At 42.0% G+C, this 20,431-nt stretch overlaps 1 protein-coding gene across 3 annotated transcripts in view; it reads right to left on the bottom strand.

Annotated features, from left to right (window-relative positions):
- CPEB2 (cytoplasmic polyadenylation element binding protein 2) overlaps positions 1-16,663 on the bottom strand; it is a 52,213-nt gene extending 35,550 nt beyond the window's left edge. For 2 of the 3 annotated variants that reach the window (XM_066317274.1, XM_066317275.1), the window contains exons 1-3: positions 14,700-16,663; positions 11,804-12,082; positions 1,643-1,733 (exon numbers count right to left, since the gene is read on the bottom strand). In XM_066317274.1, coding sequence (XP_066173371.1) covers positions 1,643-1,733; positions 11,804-12,082; positions 14,700-15,887 — 1,558 coding nt within the window. In that variant the 5' untranslated portion in view covers positions 15,888-16,663. The remainder of the gene's footprint in view (positions 1-1,642; positions 1,734-11,803; positions 12,083-14,699) is intronic. The other variant, XM_066317276.1, reaches the window with a different exon arrangement.
- Between the last annotated feature and the right edge of the window lie 3,768 nt (positions 16,664-20,431).

The following is a 20,431-nucleotide window of genomic DNA, read 5'->3' as shown; positions in this document are numbered from 1 at the left end:
CTGTCCTTGGAAAATTATTACTGGAAATACACCATTTTCTTCTATTGTAACATAATGAAGTACAAAGAGACGAATATAAATGAATATGGTTATTTTTTGTGCTGACTGTGCCTCTGAACTCTCTTCTGCATTACAGAGCCAAAATTAAAAGAGTGAGATGGCAGGGGGAACTGAGCAACAAATTCGATTTGTCGTGTCAGCACGTACAGAAAGAAGAAACAGACGGGTTTTCATCTTCAGGAAGGTGAGAGGTGTCAATGGCAGTATATTGCAGTAGAAGATCTGCATTCTCTAGCTTTATGCCTAACAGTAGCTTTCAGAAAAGGAAAGAAGTAGTCCTCACCTGAGCATGGCAGATAGAAGCAAGAATGCTCTATAACAGGAATAACACACCTGGTCACCTTGTCTTTGAAGAGATATGCATGCTTTTACCACACAGCAGTTACCACTGGGCTAGCTGTTTACAGGTTTCAAACCTTTTGCGTTACTTAATAATGTTTTGCAAACATCAGAATAGACAAACTGAACTGAATAAAGGAATAAAGGACTTAAATAAAATTGCTAAAATGGAATTAACTCTCTCAGGAAGTAAGAAAAAAGAGATCAGATTAAAAAAAAAAAAAAAACAACTAAGAAAAAGTCATTTTGGCTTTCACTTCCTTTAAAGTCAAGAAAATTAATGATTTAATTAAATGTTACATACATACAGATGCTTTGTAGAGATTTTCAGCTTGGGAAAAAACTCCAAACTTTTGGCTAACTATTTTAAATATTAAAATACCATTAAGTGCTATCTGAATGCTACAGGTCTTCCAAATGATTACACAGTTCTTAAGAGAATCATGAGCAGACTAGCAAGGTGTCCTTGAAATTAGGAGAACAACAGGTCCTTCTGTGCTAATATAAGTATAAGAGCCTCTAGGAATGGAGAATTGATGGCAGTAAAAAGCAGTAAAAAAAAAAAAAAAATTCAATTGCTTCAATACAGAGATTTAATTTCTACAAAGCAAGCCTGAAATCTTGGATAATGTTATAATTAGATTATGTTAGTCTAATTAAAACACCACAAAAGAAGTAACATCTGATCAGTCCAAGTGAAATGGTTTGGGTTCCCCACCCTGATGTTCAATAGTAAACGCTACCTGAGAAAGTATGGAAGAACAGAATTCACAAGAGTGAGTTAATGTACAATGAAAAGAGGAGTTAAAATGGAAGCCCACATATGCTAGCTATATGCTTACTGCTGTCACCAAACGATTAATAGAGCCCAGGACTCTAAGAGGAAGCAGCACTCTAAAGCAAACTGTATTTCTAGACTTCTTGGGTGCTCCAGAATATTCCAGAAGATTGGAAAAAATACTTATAAGGACAAAACTTGATTTTATCAATGGACTTAAGTTTTCTTTTCAGCTTCCACTGCAGAGAAAGGGAAATTAACTGGCAACACTGGGAGTGGTTTGTTTTAAGTAAATATGAAACAATGTTTTCAGTAAAAGTTAGCTTAAAATTGACTTTCATTAGAGTGAGAAAATAGTTCATTCGCCCTTTTCATATGAACCTAGAGTCTAAATTAACAATCAGCATTAATTCAAATATGCAGAATGGATGACCCTTTTTTCCTTTATTTAGCATAGTAACATACCTTTAAGTGGATCATGCTCTGCTCTCATAATGTCAATAAGGGAGTTTTCCAAAGAGTGCATATTCAGACTGTCATACATTCTATTTCGATCCTAAAAGAAAACAAAAGCCTTAGTATTGGAATACAAATCCTGTAGCTTTTAACAAAAAATGAAATTGAAAGGAAAACACAGGCTCCTTCTAACAGCTGCCCACTCAGATACGCTGGAGACGGACAATGATACAAAGTAAGATCTGATTTTATTAACTGTAATTTTAAACAGCATCCAAATATAAAACTAGAGATGCAGTGTGAAGAACTCTGTGTGATGCAATGTGAACAAATGCTGTGTATGCATCTGAAAGCCTGTGATTGCCTGTTTCCTTCAAAACTGCTTGAATCAGTTCTAGTGATCCACAGTACAGTTATGCATTAAGCTGATTAATGAGGGAGACTAATGTGCGTAAGAGTTCAATTTCATTTCATGCCCAAGTAAAATAGTGAGGAAGGCGGAGAACTACAGGACAAGGACAGTCATGTCACATAGAAGAGAGCACTTTCTTGGTGCTTAGCCAAGTGCTGGGCATGGGCCACCAGGCCCTGCTGAGGCTGCACTTGTTGGCTTCAGGGCCTCTGCATACAAAGACCTGAGTTACAAATGGTCAGCACTTAATGGTTAAAGGGTAGAAAATTAAAGCCAAACGATGAAAAGGAAATGTCACAAATCTTACTAATAGATTTATAGAGGACAATTTCTTTTACACACAATTATTAAGAAGTTACTGTACTGTCTTTATAAATATTTTCACTGACAGTAACAAAAGTAATTGCAATGAATTAAAAATGCTTTCACTGATTTTGTTTTACCCATTTTCTCCCACATTTTCCATTGCACCCAAGTTACAGACACAGAAAAAAGGTGACCTCTAAATTCTTTGGTCTTTCTGGGATACCTTTCAACAACTGAAAAGCGTTCGTGTAAAACTATAATCTCTTATATGTTCATGGCTTCTACCTAGACTGTACTGCACTTAAATCCTGTAATCGTGCTTTAATTTTACTGTTGTCTTCTGTTTTCACTATAGTAATTCAGCAGAGTAGGATGAAATGCATCATATACATCCCAGGACTAGTGAAATTCCCTGAAGATGCAGCTACCTACTTAGTATGTATATTACAGGAACAGAATGTATATGACCCACGTTCACTGTGACTTTCCACGATGGTTCAGCAGAACCGTAGACTGATTTTGAACTATGTCCCTTAGCAAATGGGTATTCTTCACGTTGGAGGAGTGAAAAAGCAAGCTTTGGAATAGAAAATTTGTATGAATCACACACTGCAACTTATGATCAGCTTTTCTATGATGAAACTAGGGTTTTACTTTCATCTCTTTAAAAGTTAAGTCAATATCAGGATGAAGAGAGAGAAGCCTTTATTCCCACCTCTCTCTATCTCAAACAACTATTAAGAGTAATGGGTTTCTGTTGGGTAAGCAAACTGCTAAAAAATAAAGGATCTGATCAAATTACATTTCCAGAAGCCCTAGAACAATTTTACTGCTAAATTAAAGAAGTAGGTTTCTCTTGTCTCCAGCCACATCCCAGACCAAATGCCTCTGACACTTCGTGAGGCAATCTTCAACTTGGTTTGAGTGCAAACAAGTCACCAGCACTATTTTAATTCACAGTAAATTTTATTTTGGACTGGCTGGCTTTTATCCAGTTTAGTTACCCTGAGAACCACCAAATGAAACTGAAGTGACTAATCTGTTTCCATGCCCTTACAGGTTTGTTTCTCAATAGCACAATGAAAAGAACCTGCTTAACCACAGCAAACTTGCTTGCTATAGAAGGTGTGAGCAGTGACCAAGCTGGATCTGTTCTCTACTGTCCCCTACGATTCAAAAGGTAGCTCATCAGGATTGTTAATGAAGTCTTAAATTCAGTTTACAGCACTAGTTGGTAGGTAGTCAGTGCTCTTGCAAGAACCAATGCTGAGTATAGACAAAACATGCTTTGCTACCTTTGTAGCTGATAAAGGAAATGAACTAGCATTGGTAAAAACTAGACTGAACTGTACAGGGTGTTTTATCTTTGTAACAAGCTCATTACATATTTTCTTATTTACTTTTTTGAACACTGTTACATACATTTGTGCTGAGGAAACTCATGACTGCGAAATGACACTGTGGAGCAGGAGCCTGTAAGGAAAGGCTCAGCCATGGTTAATTCCTAAAACTGGGATACTTGGTCCTAGATCTTACAGACAAATGAAATATTAAAACATGGAACATCCACTTGCCCTTTCTTTGTAAACTGCTCTACTGGGTGACATGATGAAATGATTCTAAGCTCACCCTTGCATCATTCTATTTTCAAAGTTCTGTGTATCTAAAGCAAAAGGTCTTGCTCTGCTAGAACAGAAGGAACAATAAGCTTTCCCCATCCTTTTTAGAAAGTTTGTTTCCTTGAATTATATTACTTAATTTTGGGCAGTGGAAACATACAATGGGCAGACACCACACAATATCAAAACGTGAGTACACTGAAGTACAGCAGGATTTAAATACGGGAACTGCATTCTGCTATCCCACTACCCACACATCACACTACCCACTCGTGAATTTGGGTAGTATCTTGGTAATCAGTGCTTCAAAATTTTAATCTCTATTCCAAATGAGATTGATGAATTACATGCTATATATAAAGCAACATTATGTGAAATTCAACTGTCTCTAAAAGAGTAAGTAATTCTTTGGGTACAAAGTTAAACCTTTATGCAGCTCAGCTTTATAATGCTACAACACTACTCTGAGCTCCCCAAATATGTATTCATATCTTTCAAGAGAACAGTTATCATCTATGCAAATAGGAAGTTTTAATTTCAAAGCAGAACTTAAAAGTGTTTCAGCAATGTGGGTCACACACCATTCAGTATTTTCTAGAAAGGTCTGCTGAAACCGGACAATTCCACTACAGCAGGCAGTAATAAATCAGAAAACTTTCATTAGGGTTTGGTCAATTTTTGGGACAAGCACGAAAAGCACTACCACAGAACACAATTGTTCCAGATCTCCATGCATGTGGAAACAGTCCCAAGAATTAGGATTAGCTTTAGTTTCTTATTTCAACACAACTGATATGCAGTTATCTTCTAAAACAACCTGGACCTACTTTTAAAATAACATGGAAGTAGTCCCAAAAATTAGAACTATTTCCATGTTGTCTTAAAGATAGTTCCAGATTGTTTTGGAAGATAACTGCTTACCAACCATGTTGAAATAATGAAACTAAAGATAATCAGTACTGCACAGGCACTGATACCTAAGCATGTATGTAAATACATGTTTTCTATCATCCTGACTCCCAAATTGTCAAGGTTCAACTCCTGTTAAATATTTTGCATTTCCTTAAGCTCTGTGGCTCATCAATCCTGAGCTAAGAAGCAAGGGAACTCTTGTGTCAGAAGGTCTGTATCTCAGTGGAATGTCACAACATACTGCTAGCCTTTTTTCCTCAGAGCTGATAGTTATAGTTTAGCTGATAGTTACAGCTGATAGTTAAGTGCTTCTCCCAAGCACTACCAATTCTCAGACTAGTTTTTTACTTTTAACTGTCTAAATGTTTGAATCCTGCTTGATCCACCTTTCCCATATCAGAATAACAACTACAGATGGAGAGATATGGTTAAGTAAAAAACTGTCTATGTAAGAAAGTTTACAGAAAAGTGGTAGTTATTTTAGGAATATGAGAAGCACAATGTATCCTTCCCACAGAATACAAGTGCTAGAAGTAGCTACTGACAATGTCATGCAAAGTACACATAAAGAGCATGCAATTGAGAAGTAGTCCCCAAGCCATGCATCTGAATATGCACAAATGGGAGGAGGGCAGCTTTCTTTGAAGAGCAAGTTTCAGTACTAAATTCACAAACAAATAGTTTTTCTTGGCACAATCTCCTTAAGACACATATATATAGTCATGTAATTTATGCAAATATTATCCTGTTTGACGATTTGCAGAAACTGAAGTCACATCTCTAAGCTTAGATACTGTCACTTATGCATAAAGCAAATACAAGGACTGAAGCTATTGAGTGGTGAATAGTTTTGCTATTTTTTTTAACCACAAACACTATTTCATAGTTAAGAAGTTTGGCACATTTGAATTTTGGACACATGCTATAAACTACTGACTTGTGGGACTACTTCAAGTAAAACATTAGAATGCTAACATAGGTATTAAAATGTGTAAATGGTAGTATCTTTAAGAAATGATGTTTACATGTCTCTTCATATTCTAAAGAAATGCAGCACCATGAGATGGGAGCATCACAGAAAACAAAAGTCATAAAGCTTATAGTCATTTCAAGCATGGTCTTGGCTGCAAAAAGGACTCCAACTTTGACCTTGATGAATTAACTGAGTTTGCTAAAAACTAAGATAAAGAAACCTTTTTAAACCTGCATCCCCAACTAAAATGGTACCAAGCTCCATTTTTTTCACCTTAAACCTGATCCCTGAAAAAAAGTGCTTTAAGACTAGAAAGTGACAGCTGATTTAGGAATAAAGTATCCACATTTTAGAAATACCTGAATATAGTATTCAGTGTTAATGTTAGCAGTAGTAACAATTCCTACATACATATTCTAAAATATCTCTGCTAAAATCTAAATTTCAAGTCATTCTCATTTTACTGAGGATATACTATAATCATAAGCCCCTTGTTGAAACTATAACTACTGTAAATGAGAACCTAAATATGAAAACCTATTGAAAATACAATTTTAGCTCTATAAAAAAGTAAGGAGGAAGGCTTAAAGTCGACACACAAAATTGCTTGGTTACTTTTCACAGTGTCATTAGTGGTAAAGAAGAACTAAAGATGTCTGGTAGACATCTGTGAACGGTCAACCTGACAACAAAGTGTTTACAGTTAAAATGACACAATCAGCTACATAAGCTAACTAAATTGAGCCTAAAATGCACCAAGAACCCGCCCTGTGGCAAAGATACACCCATTTCCCAGCTACATAAGCATTTAAAAATGAACAAAAAAATCCCAATATTGGAGTACTTCAACTCAAGAATATGTATGCATAACCTGGAAACAACCAGACAGCAGACTGAAGAGATCATTGAAGTCTTGGCAATCTTGACTTACAAGGCAAATCTAGAAAATCTGTATATATTTTTAGTTTCAATTAAATAACTAAAGGGACATTTAGACATTTGAAAGGGAAGTTGTTATTCAAGTTTTGAGTTTCTCACACCCCTGCCTGACATCTAGAAATATTTATACAGTCCTGAGAACTTAAATGCAAAAACATCAGCACATATAACAAATGTACTTTTGGATGGATCTTAGGTGAGAACACATTCACTTTAACTCAGAGAACAAGGTGAGATAAGCTCCTCAGCATATACATCACTGCTATACTATCATGGCTGTTAAATATTTTGTTGAATTTTCCTAACTCTGATTTTGTATTGTATTAATAGAATGAGCTGTATAACTGAAGCCAATTTAAATAATAGGAGAAAAGTCTTATGTCATATGAAGTCATAAAAACATTTGTATGGTAAGACCTACAAACTTCCCACTAACTGATCCCTTTGAATGGTTAATCTGTGCAGCTCCTAATGCTATTTATTCAAAGGTTGTGATCCTGAGGTTAAAAGCATGGCCATAGACTGCTTTCCCCAATTAGAGATATCCCCATTATGATCCTCAAACACAAATATCTGGTTGTGTGTGTTATTTCAATCAGTCTCAGCCTATCAATCCATTGCATTAAAAAACCCTGAAACCGTTCTGTTCCAGCATAGCCTCAGTAACAATAAACTGGTAACGTCTGGCTTATAGATCAGTGTTTGGACAAATATATTAGTCTGAAGAAAAAGAGAACTTTGCAGCTAGATAATCTCAATGCTGTCAAGTTTAACATCAACTGCCAAACACTAAGCACCTTTGAAAAGATGGGCCACACATTCAGGAGTCTAAACACGGCATTAAGAACCCAACTTTAGCAACCTGACCTTCACCTAATATTCACTGGTATGTATATCATCTAGATTAGCCATTGAAAATGTTAAACTGTATTAAATTATACTAAAACTGTCACATTGAAAATTTGAAATTTACCAAATGGAAGTGATTCTAAGGCAGAACATGACAGCAGCTTAAATTAAATATCTAAAACTAATACCTGTTGTGACATGTAATCTTAAATCTCATTTTGTTTTTCATGTGATTTTCTTTCTTTAAAAACTTGAGCACATTTCAAAAAGAAATGGAAAAAGAAAAATACGCCTTTGTGCAAGATGCTACCTTACCATACCAATCCCCAGCTGGAGAGCTATGTTTAAACACAATAAGAATAAGAACACTCAGCTTTTAGGACCATGAGCATTACACACCGTTTGTCTGAACAAACAGGAAGGACAAATCAAGGTGAAAACCACCCAGACACACAGTGTATTTCCTTAATTCAAAAGAGATACAGAAATTAAATTCATGTTCATAGAATGCGACTAGAATGAAAATAGTTGAACACTGATATGTAGCAAACATTTTTAACAGGTTTTAGTAAGATTATTTTCAAGAAATAAAGAAGAAAGACTTAGCTTGCAATCAAAATAGTTACTAGAAACTGCAATACTAAAAATAAAAAAGAAATTTAGAAATAGTTAATTATCTTCCTCATATATAAAGTGTAAATCAAAAGAGTGGATATACAAACACTGATCTCTGTCCTTGGGTTTTGTCCATAGATATGCCTGTAGCATATTTTTGAGGGAAAAGCACTTGCACAGAATTTTAGAAATATATTTTCAGCTTTGTACCCTATAACTGGGGCTTTTTTTGAACTTTAGGTCAGGGAATAAAAGAGAATATTCATATTTTCTGACTTCTTGAAATGCAACGTAAGTGCCTAAAGTGGAATCCCAGGGGTGTGTAAGGTCAGTGGTGCCAGGTATGTTCTTCTAGAGAATTAGATTATCTAAATAAGGAACCTAGATTCTCTCTAAGGAGAGAGAAATAGGCTCCTCAATTAAATGCTTAAGTTGTATGGTGTCAATACTTGACCGGATTTCTAACTGTTCCTTTAATGATTCAAGTGCAAGGCAACAACTCTTCCATATATGAAATACCTACAATGGTGGAAGCAGTATGGCTCAACTTAGACAAAATTATGTCTACAGATTTTATGCCCATTAAACAATTGTATTTGATGCAGTTTGTATTATCTTAAAGCCCTGAGAAAGGCAGAAAAGCTTCTAACAGTGAGGCACATAAGAAAAACTTGGCTATATGTTTAAATTGCTCATGTTTAAATCAGTGTTGCCATGATGGTTAATTACTTTTACTTAAAACCAAAAAAACCTGAACTTTAAAAAAACTAAGATATGTCTTCATAACTTCTGTAAGCAAAAGCAGCTTTGCTTCAACTAGTGTGTCCATTGTGAATTCAACTTCATATGGGATATGTTTCAGTTTTAACTAAGAAGTACAGAAAATTGGCTTTTATCCCTACAAGCAATACTCATAATAGTTTACTCAGTTATCAGTAATGACATTCATTGTCACTGGTTTAATGTCAAGAAATACTTTTTTCTTGACATTAAAATACTTTTCTTTTCATCAGAACTGATGCCAGTTCTGGGGCCCACCCAGCAATGCAAACACAAAAGAATACATAAGTTTGATGGAAGGGCAAAGCTTTGAATTTTCATACAATTCCCCCATGGTTTATCTTGTTTGCATGAGGTACATGTTTTTTCAGAAAATGGATGAGCAGTTGACATGTTGAATGCTATCTGGACTTTGCAAAAATACATTTTTAAAAAATGATAGCTGAACATTAAAGATCTACACAAAGTCCCTGAGAGCAATGGCTTTTCTAACCTGTTCTTAAATTGCGAATTTTGAGCTAAAGTTTGGAAGAGGTGCTTTGTCCCCTCCCCTACAAAATTATTACTCCAGTTAGCCCAAAGAAAAACGTATTCTGCAAAACTGTGAATGATGCAGTATAGATCCATCACGCATGCTAAAATGTGTTTGCTCTGTGGAAGCTTGGAAGAGATAGGTAACTTCTACATACACATAAATGCTTTTGTGCTAGACTTTCCAAAAAGCCCAACATTTGATTAGTACTATTTTTTCAGTATTTTCTGAAATTGCTACTGTATCTTTAAGAATCCTCAATCTAAATACCACAGCCTTTTATGGAAGGAGACAAGCACAGTACAAATCAGCAGGATGGGTGTTTGACAGCATTGCAATTGCCAACAAGTCCTGATGAAAAGAAGCATGAGTTCCAAGCTCTATTTAACTTTTTCATTATGACTTGCAAAATGTAACAGTCATCACAAGGAATTAATCATATAACAATAGTGTACTAACTGAAGAATAAGAACATGATTTCAGTGTAGCAAAGTAATTTATGGAAACATATAGTGTTTCCACAATAGCAGTAGATAACATTTCAACCCTTCAGAGAGGTTTATTTTCATATTTTCATGACTTTATACATGTCAGGGAGATTTGAGCACAGACCTGAGATCAACAGCATAAATACAGCCAAACAGGCCTATTTAACTGGTGGGTCTGGTGCTCATAGGTGTGACCAACAATTAAGAATGCCCAACTTCTCACTGACATTATCCCTTAAAAAATCCCCCAACCCTCACATAGAAACATTAAGGTATAACAAAGTTAAATTGCAAGGATTTCTCTACAGGCTTATTACATAGAAATTATTTAGATGATAGCCTAAATGCACAAGATGCTAGTTTAGACATCAAATTAGTTCATCTATGTTTGACAACTGCTGCAGAAGCTTCTGAAAGTTCAAAGTATTGGTCATTTGAAGTGGTAAGGCATATTGGCTGAGCAAATACATTCACAGCCTGGGCTTAGCTGCATATGAATTACAGTGTACATGTCACAGCAGCTTCAATGTACGATGGCATTAATATTTTTAAACCTGCTCCTTAGGTTAACACCTTTGGGACTGTTTTTGCTGCCATGCACTTCAAAGTATAACCTATATGTAATCTCTTTTCCTTAACAGAACACAATTCCTGAAGAATATCACGTTTTCCCCATCCTTTTACCCACACAAAAGATTATTCAACTACAATATTCCAGCTAGCAAGGTTACTTAATGGAACCTATCTTGACAGTATGGACACTAAGTTTTCAGGTCCAAATGTATGCACTTGAGCTAACTTCAGCATGTCCAAACATCAGGTAAGTTACAAAAACATTTCAAGTGTCAGAGCACACCGGATAGAGTCAGGACATGGCCTCCTGTGCCAAAGTCACCAGAAAAATGATACCAAAAACCAGAATTCTAGAGAAAAATCTAGTCCCAAGGAGCACCCTTTTGCCACTACTTCAGTTACATAGGCATTAGATTGTCATTTACGCAAATAGAGTTCAAATGTGGTCACAATTATGACAAATGACAGGTCTCTGCTAACAGTGGATGACTAAATACAGGTAGGAATGGGAGAAACATTTTACCACTTAACTCTGAGGCTGGAGTTAAGTGACTAAAAGTCATGTAAGATGTCACTGGCAATATTCAGGAGGTGAATCGAGATCTTTAGTTCTAAGACACATCCTTCCATTTAACACTTCTAAATCACAGAGCTTCCAGACAAAACAAAACGAAACAAAAAAGGTGCTACGATGTGGAGGAAAAAAAATCTTGCTGACACACAAGTATCATCAGCCTAGAACACCAGCAAGAGACGAACAAGACAAAGACTTGAGAACCATCTACAAAGTAAGAAAAACCCTGAGTAAAACGATGAGCAAACAAAAAATACTGTGAGGTTTAAATGAATTTATCAGAATATAAGCATTATGATAGGCAGAAAATACTTGCTGGATTAAACATACTATGTTTTATTGCATCAGTCTGTGCCTACAAACAGAAAGTTTGTATCTTTCTTGACACAATCAATATTCTTATTCAACTGTGAGAATCATATATTGCTGAATACACTGAACATGGGGGGATTAACTGCAATTTGAGACTAAAAATAATTCAGAAACACAATTTTCAAACCAAGTATCAGGGCTGCAACCACTGCTTAGCTCTCATTCAAAACGAATGAAGTAAAAATGCTATGCCAGACTATGAACACACCACATACACCATCCTTACCTGCAAAGGAAGGAGAGTATTACTGTTGGTGTCAGTTCGGAAAACATTATCTTCAATCCACGATTTTGGTGTCAGTGATGGAGTAGAGCGAGTAAATTTAGGAGGAGCTATGACATTACCAGAAAAGGGCTTCTTCAAAGGAGAGATCTGGTTCATAGTTCCTGGAATTCCCATGGTTCCAGTTCTACGATGGTCTCTGCCATGCATTCCTCCCCAGGATATATTTCCTGTGCTCCAGCCGCTGCTCTGATTGCTCCAGGGTGACTGCTTCAGAAGAGGCTAAAAAAGAAAGATCAATTTATATTATTTTGGAAATACTTGAAACGCTTTTCTACTTAAAAAACTCAAACCTCAAAATAACCAACCACCAAGTAACCAATGTGCAGAGATTTCTATAAACCACTCTCTTCTGGTAACATGTAAATTAGTTACCGAGGCAAGGAAGAAAATAAGCTTCATTAAAAAAAGTAATTTCCTACTCCCCCATATGTCTCCCCAATAAATGCTGCAGTATTTGTGCAGGCAATTTTGATTATCATTTTAGTAACTGGTAGTATTTTTAAGGCTATGCAGAAAAAAATTCCAGGGTGTAAAACCAAGTTCCAGAAAAACCTGAAACCAGTTCGTAGCATGCATTACTTGCTATGGTATGATGGGATCTCTGCAAAAGTAACAGAGGAATTTCAAAGGGATCAATTAAAAATTATTATGGTTATAATAATTATATTTCTAATAATTAGTTTTTACTCAGTGAGTAGTAGTATTTCACTATAGTGAGTAGAAATTTAAAAATTAAAATTCTAATGGCAGATTTAATTCCCCCCACTCCAGTATTTTGAATATCATTGTCTCAGTATTACCATATAAGAGCAAAAAGAGCACTGACTACTGTACAGAGAATCTGTTTGAAGGAGCTATCTTAACATTTCCACATTAAAATGCATTATTCTGAAGCCACTGCTGAAATATTTCTGGAGTAATGAATCTGTGGGATTCTGCAGGGTGTACTCTAGAATCTTTTTTTAAGGATTTTTTTTCCTATCCAGATATGGTGTACCTTACACCTACCTAAATACACTTAGAAGTACACTATATTCTCTAATATAAAAATGGAAGCAGTTTTCAGAAAGAAGATTTTTAGAGGAATAAGTTTTTATTCCTAAACTACAACTTCTGCTAACAAGTGACCTATAGTGGTTGTCATATTACCAAGAGGTGGACCCACTGAGCATGACTGACAGTAAAGAACTGTATTTATCTTTAGCAGTCTCAAATATGACTGTTCTTGGAAACACTTTTCCTCAAACATAGAAATGGAGTGGGGGTGTGTGTGATGATTCTAAATTCAGTTCTGTGAAGTGAAAACAGTACTTTTATCTCTAAGCTTAGCTGCAAGCAACTCTCAACCTGCAATTCTAATAACTTAAAAATTTAAAGCATGTCAGTATGTTATGTATCAGGTAAAAGAGAACTTCCTGAAGACAGAAAGATAAAATCGTAACAACACCCCACCCCTCACCCCTAGAAAACAAACCAAAAAACCACTAAAGCCATTCTTGGTCAAGTAATCAGGAAAACATCCTATTCTATATAATTATAGATAATTACGTTGTAAAACTTGAATACTTGCGTTGGAATTTTGGGAGAGGCGGGCACTCTATTGTGAAACAAACCTTAATAAGAGATAGTGCCAAATGTTAACAAGCCTCTAATACTGCCAGCTATGCTGTCATGGCACTGTTTAAGTATATCAACAACTTGTAAGTGAGAGAAAATTCCTGTACACCTCACTGTTGGAGAATTGCTTGGAATTTGTTTGAAGAAGTTTATTATAAATGTTAAAGACAACTAGCTCCTAATCATAACGCATCAGAATCAGTTCTTCAACAGGCACACGATGTGAGATTCCAGTTCTGATACCAATGAATCTCCACCGATTAAATCTGACCAGATTTAGTACCAGAATGAAAAAAAAGAGATGAGGCCTATGTACCTTCAGCCCTTCGTAACTGAGAAAATTATTGGAGCAAAACGTGCTTACAATGCAACAGCCGGTAATATTAACAAGGATTTGCTTCTCACTGATTTCTTTCAATATTCTGTTCCAGGAAGAAATGTAAACTTCCATTTTAACACGAGATCGTTAAAGCCCTCGATTACAATCAGATTAAAATCGGTCACAGAACTATCGTAACTTGAAACACTGCGCTGTCTTCGGATACACATTCAACCGATGTCAGTCAAAAGCCCTGAAAAGGCAGGACGGTGTCAACTTTCGCATGTGACCCTCCTCTCGGCGACCTGCGTCCGTCGGACGAGCCCGAGGGCCGGCCCGCGGCTGGGGCAGGGGCTGCCCGGGGGGGCGGCGCCGGCCGGAGCTGTCAGGCTCATTGTTCCGGGGACACCGTGCCCGCCGCGGGCGACTCGGGGCGACAAGGGGGGCGTTTTCACGGCGGAACTCCCAGACACCAACAGAAGCGGTCGAGCTCTTATTTTAAGCGCAAACCCTCTCTTCTCATCCCGAGTAAAAGCCCCGGCGTCCCTCGGGAGGCGACGGCGCACCGAGGAGGCCCAGAAGAGCTACCCCGGCACCTGCCGCCAGGAACGGGCGGGGAGAGCGGCCGGGCGCGGGGCGGCCGCTGTCCCCAGACCCCTCCGGCCGCCGACGCCGCACCGGGCGGGGGGCGCAGGTGCCCTCCCTCCCGCCGGGCCGTGCCGGCCCCGCCCTGCCGCGGTCCCGCCGGGCTGTCACCGCCGCGCAGCCTCGCCCGGCGCCGGCGAACGCCAAGCTGGCCGGCTCCCGCGGCCGGCCAACCGAGGGCAGCGGAGCCTCGGTCCTTCCCCCGCGTCCCCCTTCCCCGCGCCGGGGCTCCCCGCCGCGGCCGCCGCCCGGTACCTGGTGGTGGTTGTAGGAGTTTCTCTGCTGCAGGAAGGCGGCGGCGGCGGCCGCCGCCTGGTGTTGGTGCTGGAGCTGGGGGCTCACAGGGGATCTCCGGTTCTGCTGTTGCTGCTGCTGCTGCTGCTGCTGAGGTAAATTCATCTGCGGCGGCGGCGGGGGGGCGGCGGCCGAGAAGGGGCTGCTGAAGGGCCCGGCGCAGGGGTTGTGAGGAGACACCGGCGAGAAGCTCTGGAAGAAAGCGGGGTTGATCGATGACGGGATCCCCGGGTAGAAGCTGGTCTCGGACTCCGGGCTCGGGGGTGGCATCGCGCTGATCTGCCCGCCGCCGCCGCCGCTGGAGACCGGAGGCTGCTGCGTCTGCTGCGGAGGCGGCGACGAGGTCTGCACCGACCAGGGGGTGCCGAAGCCGGGCAGCGGCGGAGGAGGAGGGGAAGCCGCCGAGGAGGAGCCGCCCCCGCTCTGGTGATGGGGGCTGGGGATCTCCGGGCTCTGCAGGCTGCTGAAGCCAGAGCCGAGCCCGCCGGGCAGGAGGTTCCCGGGGCTGCCCAGTAAGTGGCTGTTCGGGGGGGACTCCATGGGGGGCAGCTTGGCTCTCGCCTGCAGATGAGGAGACGAAGGCGGATTCACGCAGGCGGCGGCGGCCACCCCCACATTGGGGTCCGCGGACACTGATCCCCCCGGGCAGGAAGGGGAGAGCCGCTCCGAACCCCCCCTGTCCGCGCCGCCCTGGTGCTCGGCGGGGCCGACTGGCCGGTGTTGCGAGTGATCCCCCGTCCGCGGCGGCTCCGGGGGCTGAGCGCTGAGAAGCTGGAGCTGCTGCTGTTGCCTGTGCTCCTGCTGCTGGTACTTGTCAGTGGGGTGGCTGAACTGCTGCTGCTGCTGCTGCTGAGGGGGGTGGTGATGATAGTCTGGGGGGTGGTGGTTATTCAGGGGGTGGCTGCTGCCGAGCTGGGCTGGGCTGCTGAGCTGCTGCTTAAACTCTTTCCTCTTCTGGCTCAGCTGAGGAGGCGGCGGCTGTGGTTGCTGCGCTTGCTGCTTGTTTAAATCCTGGTGGGGGCTGAGACAGGGTTTAAAGTCAGAGGAGGGGTGGCCGAGAGGGGGGTGTCCCGACGCAGGGCTGCTGCCCAGCCTCTCGCTGCCTGGCTGCTGCTGCTGTGTCACCCCCAGGAGCAGCTCATCCTGCATGTTTTGATGATGCGCAGCAGCGACCGCTGAGGGCAAACAGGGAGGGCAGCGGCGACCCGGCGACCGGACGAACCGGCTACAGCGGGCGGCAGGGGACAGGAGGAATGAGGCGAGGCGGCCGCGGCCGCTCCGGGGAGGGGAAGGAGCCGGCGGTGGGCAGGGGCTGGGGTGGCCGGCTGCGGGAGATCCCCTGACACCGGCTCGGCGCAGAGGTGAACCCCCACCCCAAGCACACTAAAGAGACAAAGATAATTAATAATCTTGTGGCGAAGTGTTGGGAGGCGAAGGGAGAGTTTAAACACCCGCCTATCGCAAACCACTATGTAAGTCCCAAAATAGCTTATTTATAGAATAAAGCTCTCTTGTTTCCCATCAACGCCACTGTACTGCTTTAAGAATATCGCAGCTTTTTGATACAAGCCCATTTTTATCGGAGATTTCTTTTTCCTTTTCGTTTACTGTGACCCCCGGTAAGGTGGCACTTCCCGCCTGCAGTCGCACCCACAGGGATCCACTAGATCAGGAATTCGCCCGGACAGGTCACTGCCCCCGGACAGAAAACTCCTCCGTCCGACCCCCCCAGCCGCCACACCGCAACGCAGGGGGACAGCGGGGCATTCCTGGGCCTGGGGCTGGCGGAGAAAGAAGGCGGGGAGGCCGCCGGTACCTCCACAGGGCAGGCGACCCGATCTCCTCAGCGAGGCTCCTGCCGCCCCCCAGCCGCCCCCGCCCCGCTGCCGGCTCAGAGCCGCCGGCGGCGCCCTTAAGAGCGCCGGAACATCCGTCACAGTGACGTCACAGGCACCGCCCCAGCCCGGCGGACCCTGGCAATGAGCCTTTGGGGCCTGCCCCGTCATGAATAATACATCAGGCCGGGAGCCCGCCCCGCCGGCGCTGACGAGTGGGTGCTACCACTTCAGCCAGGGGGAGGTGCCAGCCCTGTGGGGCGCTTGAACAAGAAAGGGTCTCTTTGGGCTTCCACGACTTTTCTATGGTCAAGCGAGAAACACCTGAAAAAAAGACACTATTTCGTTTTGCAGCAGCGGCTGCGATCGGCTTTTATGCCAACAGACCGGGCAGGGGCAGCGGCGACACCGGCTTCTCCTGCCGCCTGCGATCCCGTCAGGCGCTCACTCGCCCCGCCTCCTCGCCTCGCGCGCTTCTCATTTGCATTGACGCACGACCACGCGCCACGGGCGGGGCGGGGCGGGGCGGAGCGGGGGGTGGAGCGCGAGCGCGGCGGCACGAGACGGGCCGGGTGTCAAGGCCCCGCCCAGCCCCGGGCCGGTCCCGCCCCCGCGAGCGCGGGTCCGGGGCGCGCCGGGCGCCGGCCTTTGCTCCGGGGTCGGGATGGGGGACTGCTCCTGGCCCGTGGGGCACCGCGGCGTCCAGAGCTCCCGCGGAAACTCGGGCTCGTCTCCCCTTCCTCGCCACACACCCCGGGCCTGCCCGCAAACCTTGTTTGTTGGGCACGTCCGAGACCCGCGGGAGCTCGGGCGGAACCCGTGCTGAGGTGTGGTAGCACGGGGTGGTGCCTTCTGAGGTATTCCAGTAGCAAAGGTGGGGTTTTACCCTTTCCGTACAGTGGAATCACGGTTCTTGGCAGCTGTTCAATGCAAACAAATTAATACTTTGGCACCGGATTTAATGTTGATGTCAGTGTATATGTCCCTGAAAAGACTAAAACAAGCGGCCTCTCTTTGTGCTGTGGGAGGGCTGTAGCTCAGCAGTGAAAGAATTCATACGCGGCTGTTGAATGTGTGAGTAGTTGGGGAAAGTGTCATTATGTGCTTGACCTGTTGAACTTTTCTTTAGGCATCTGTGCATGCCCACTATCAGCTTCATTCCTCCTGCCCTATGGATCTTTGGTCTGACCCAGTGTAACAATTCTTATTTCTTAAATCTGTATGTTTTCTATATGCATATAAAACGTAGAGGGGGGGGGAAATTGTTTCAGCATTTCCAGTCGTCTCTGATGTTATTGTGAACCTGTGTTCACAGCACGGGAATCCGTGCTATTTTGGAGGATTAATATGAAAATGCATTTGCCACATGGAAGAGTAATTGATACCACGTTTTATGATGGTAATTGATGCCATCTATGTATCATTGCTGTATTATGGGCTAACACTCCAGAATTATTCATTATAATGGCATTTTTTTCAAGAATGTGGCAGTCTTACCAGGGCTAAAAAATCTAAAGTGCAGACCAAGACCTTACGGATGGTCACATGCTGAATAAATGTTGCAGGCGGAATACTGGTTCCTCTCTGAGGAATGAATTGCTTCACAGCACAGTCTTCATAAACATTAGTTTGGTGAGCTGCAGAACTGGTATCATCTGGCTTCTCTTTGTGTTCCTGTCATACACCTGACATTGAGTTGTGTGCAAGCCTGAACAGAAGTTGTCCTGCACCTGGGGCGTTCTCAGGCAATGTCTAGCAAGGGTGGAAATAGTGCTGCACTGCACTCTCCTATAACCAGCTGCCTATTTCTACAAAATGTGTAGGAACTTGTTCAATTGAGAGGGGTTTTTTTTGTAAGCAGTCAGCTTCTCTTTCCCTCACCTTTAAATCAAGCCTGAATTCTAGCAATTCTTCCTTTGAAACAGCTGTTTTGGTGTACACAAGTGTTTTTTAAATTGACTGAAAGACAAGTGCTCACATCCTTCACTACAGCTTATCTCTGGCATGGTAGTCACTCACCCCAGTTGTGTATGTTTGTTAAATCAGCTTTTATGGAGTGGAAATCACCTATTTTTAACCATGTAAAAAGTAAATGTCCACTCTCGTGTTCTACAAACACAAGATGGGCTACCAAAGCCCATCCCCCAACACAGGTACTTTTAGAGAGAGAAACTTGATCTCTCTCTCTGTGTTGATTATTAGCAACGATTTTGGCTGTCTTGCTGCAGAATCCAGTAGGTCTTTGGTGATCCATGGTCTTGGGGCACGTGCTACTTGACTTTAATACAAGCGAGAACAGTTGTACCCAATCAAACCAAGCATCCGTGGAAATCCAGGCTCTTCTGCCTCAGGTACAAGATCCCTGTGTGCTGGGACCACAAGTTCTGGCTTATCCTCCACCAAGTCAAGTCTCTTAACTGGCACCTTGGTGCTATCAAGGACTGCTGAAGCCTGACCTTGGCAATTTGTTTTCTCTCTTTAGTCTCCAGTTTCTTGATTTTTGACCATTTGGCCTTCACACCCACTTGGGTTAATGTTTTTCTCTTCGTTGTAATCCCTTGTTTCCTTCTTGCTTTCTTTTATCTTGGCTGTCTCTTTCGAAGGAAGGCTAGAGAGCTTTTTTGGATTAGACTAGTTGGAAGGAAATAGTGTCTGAAAATAAATGCCTAAACTAATGTATAAGAACAATCTAAACATGTGTTATGCTTCCTTCAGGTACCTCACCTATTTGCAGCACAGCAACTGCCTAAATTTGCCTTTCCAGACCTTAGGGTGTACTGAGGGGCTTGGATTCCATGTTTCCTGATTGTTACCGAAGTGAGACTGCCTGAAGAGGAGAGCATGCTGGCAGAGCCACACCTCACCTGGGTGACTTCAAGCTACAGAGTCATGGAGCTGGGATGAGTTCCTTAGATTAGACAACAAACATTACAAATGCCAAGCCATACACAATATCACTATATATAATATGTAAATTGAAAAAAAACAGATGTTGCAAAGCAAGCTGTCAGTATGCTAGAACAAATATACATAAGTTATGTTTTTTGCAGCTATTAATCAACCTGCTTCTGTATATTCATTGCAACAAATGTGACAGACATTGACTTCACCTGGGAGGCCTGTGGTAGAGCTGGATCTGACAGCTTTCCTGGATTTGTTGGCGCCTGAAAGACAACAATCATCCTGTCTGGTGTTCTGCATCATGCAGTGGGTGTTAAATTTCATGTGGTGAGTTTTCCAGCAGTGCTGTAGAATAGAAAGTATAAGGATAAATCACATTAAACTATATAAAATAGCTATAACTGTATAAAGACAAAATAAACTGTAAGGGTTACAGGGCAGCTCCTCTGGCTGCCATTCACATAACAGGAAAGGGATCATTAAGGTGGTGGCTTCTGATTTATGCCTCTGAGTGGCTATCATCTCTTGTAGAAATTGCCATGCAAAGCTTAAGTTCTTTCCTTTTATAAACCCAGAAAAATAACATCTTCTATTGACCAGTGTTAGGAACAGGATATTATTATATGAGAGAGGATTTTGGCCCACTGTTCTTTTTTTTTTTTTTTTTTTCTTGAACAATAAAACTTTTAGCAGTTACAAGAACTGAACGGGATTGTACTGAGATTCTGTGCAGTTCAGAGTGGTCTGTGGGTTTAGCTCCTTTTAAAAGGTCAGTCTTCTTTTCTGGGATAGGATCCATACTTTTTATTAAGTGGTACAGATACCACTTAACAAGTGTTACAGTTTTTGTGAACACACAATAGGTCATGAAACTTAGATACAGTATGTAGACTTGTTATGTACACAGAACTACTTCAGCACTTACTCATTTGTAAATGAATACGAGCACTAGAATAT

This window comes from Sylvia atricapilla, chromosome 4, assembly GCF_009819655.1.
Source record: "Sylvia atricapilla isolate bSylAtr1 chromosome 4, bSylAtr1.pri, whole genome shotgun sequence".
NCBI lineage: Eukaryota > Metazoa > Chordata > Aves > Passeriformes > Sylviidae > Sylvia > Sylvia atricapilla.
The sequence above is the reverse complement of the archived record's forward strand: the minus strand, read 5'-3'. Positions and strand labels throughout refer to the sequence as shown.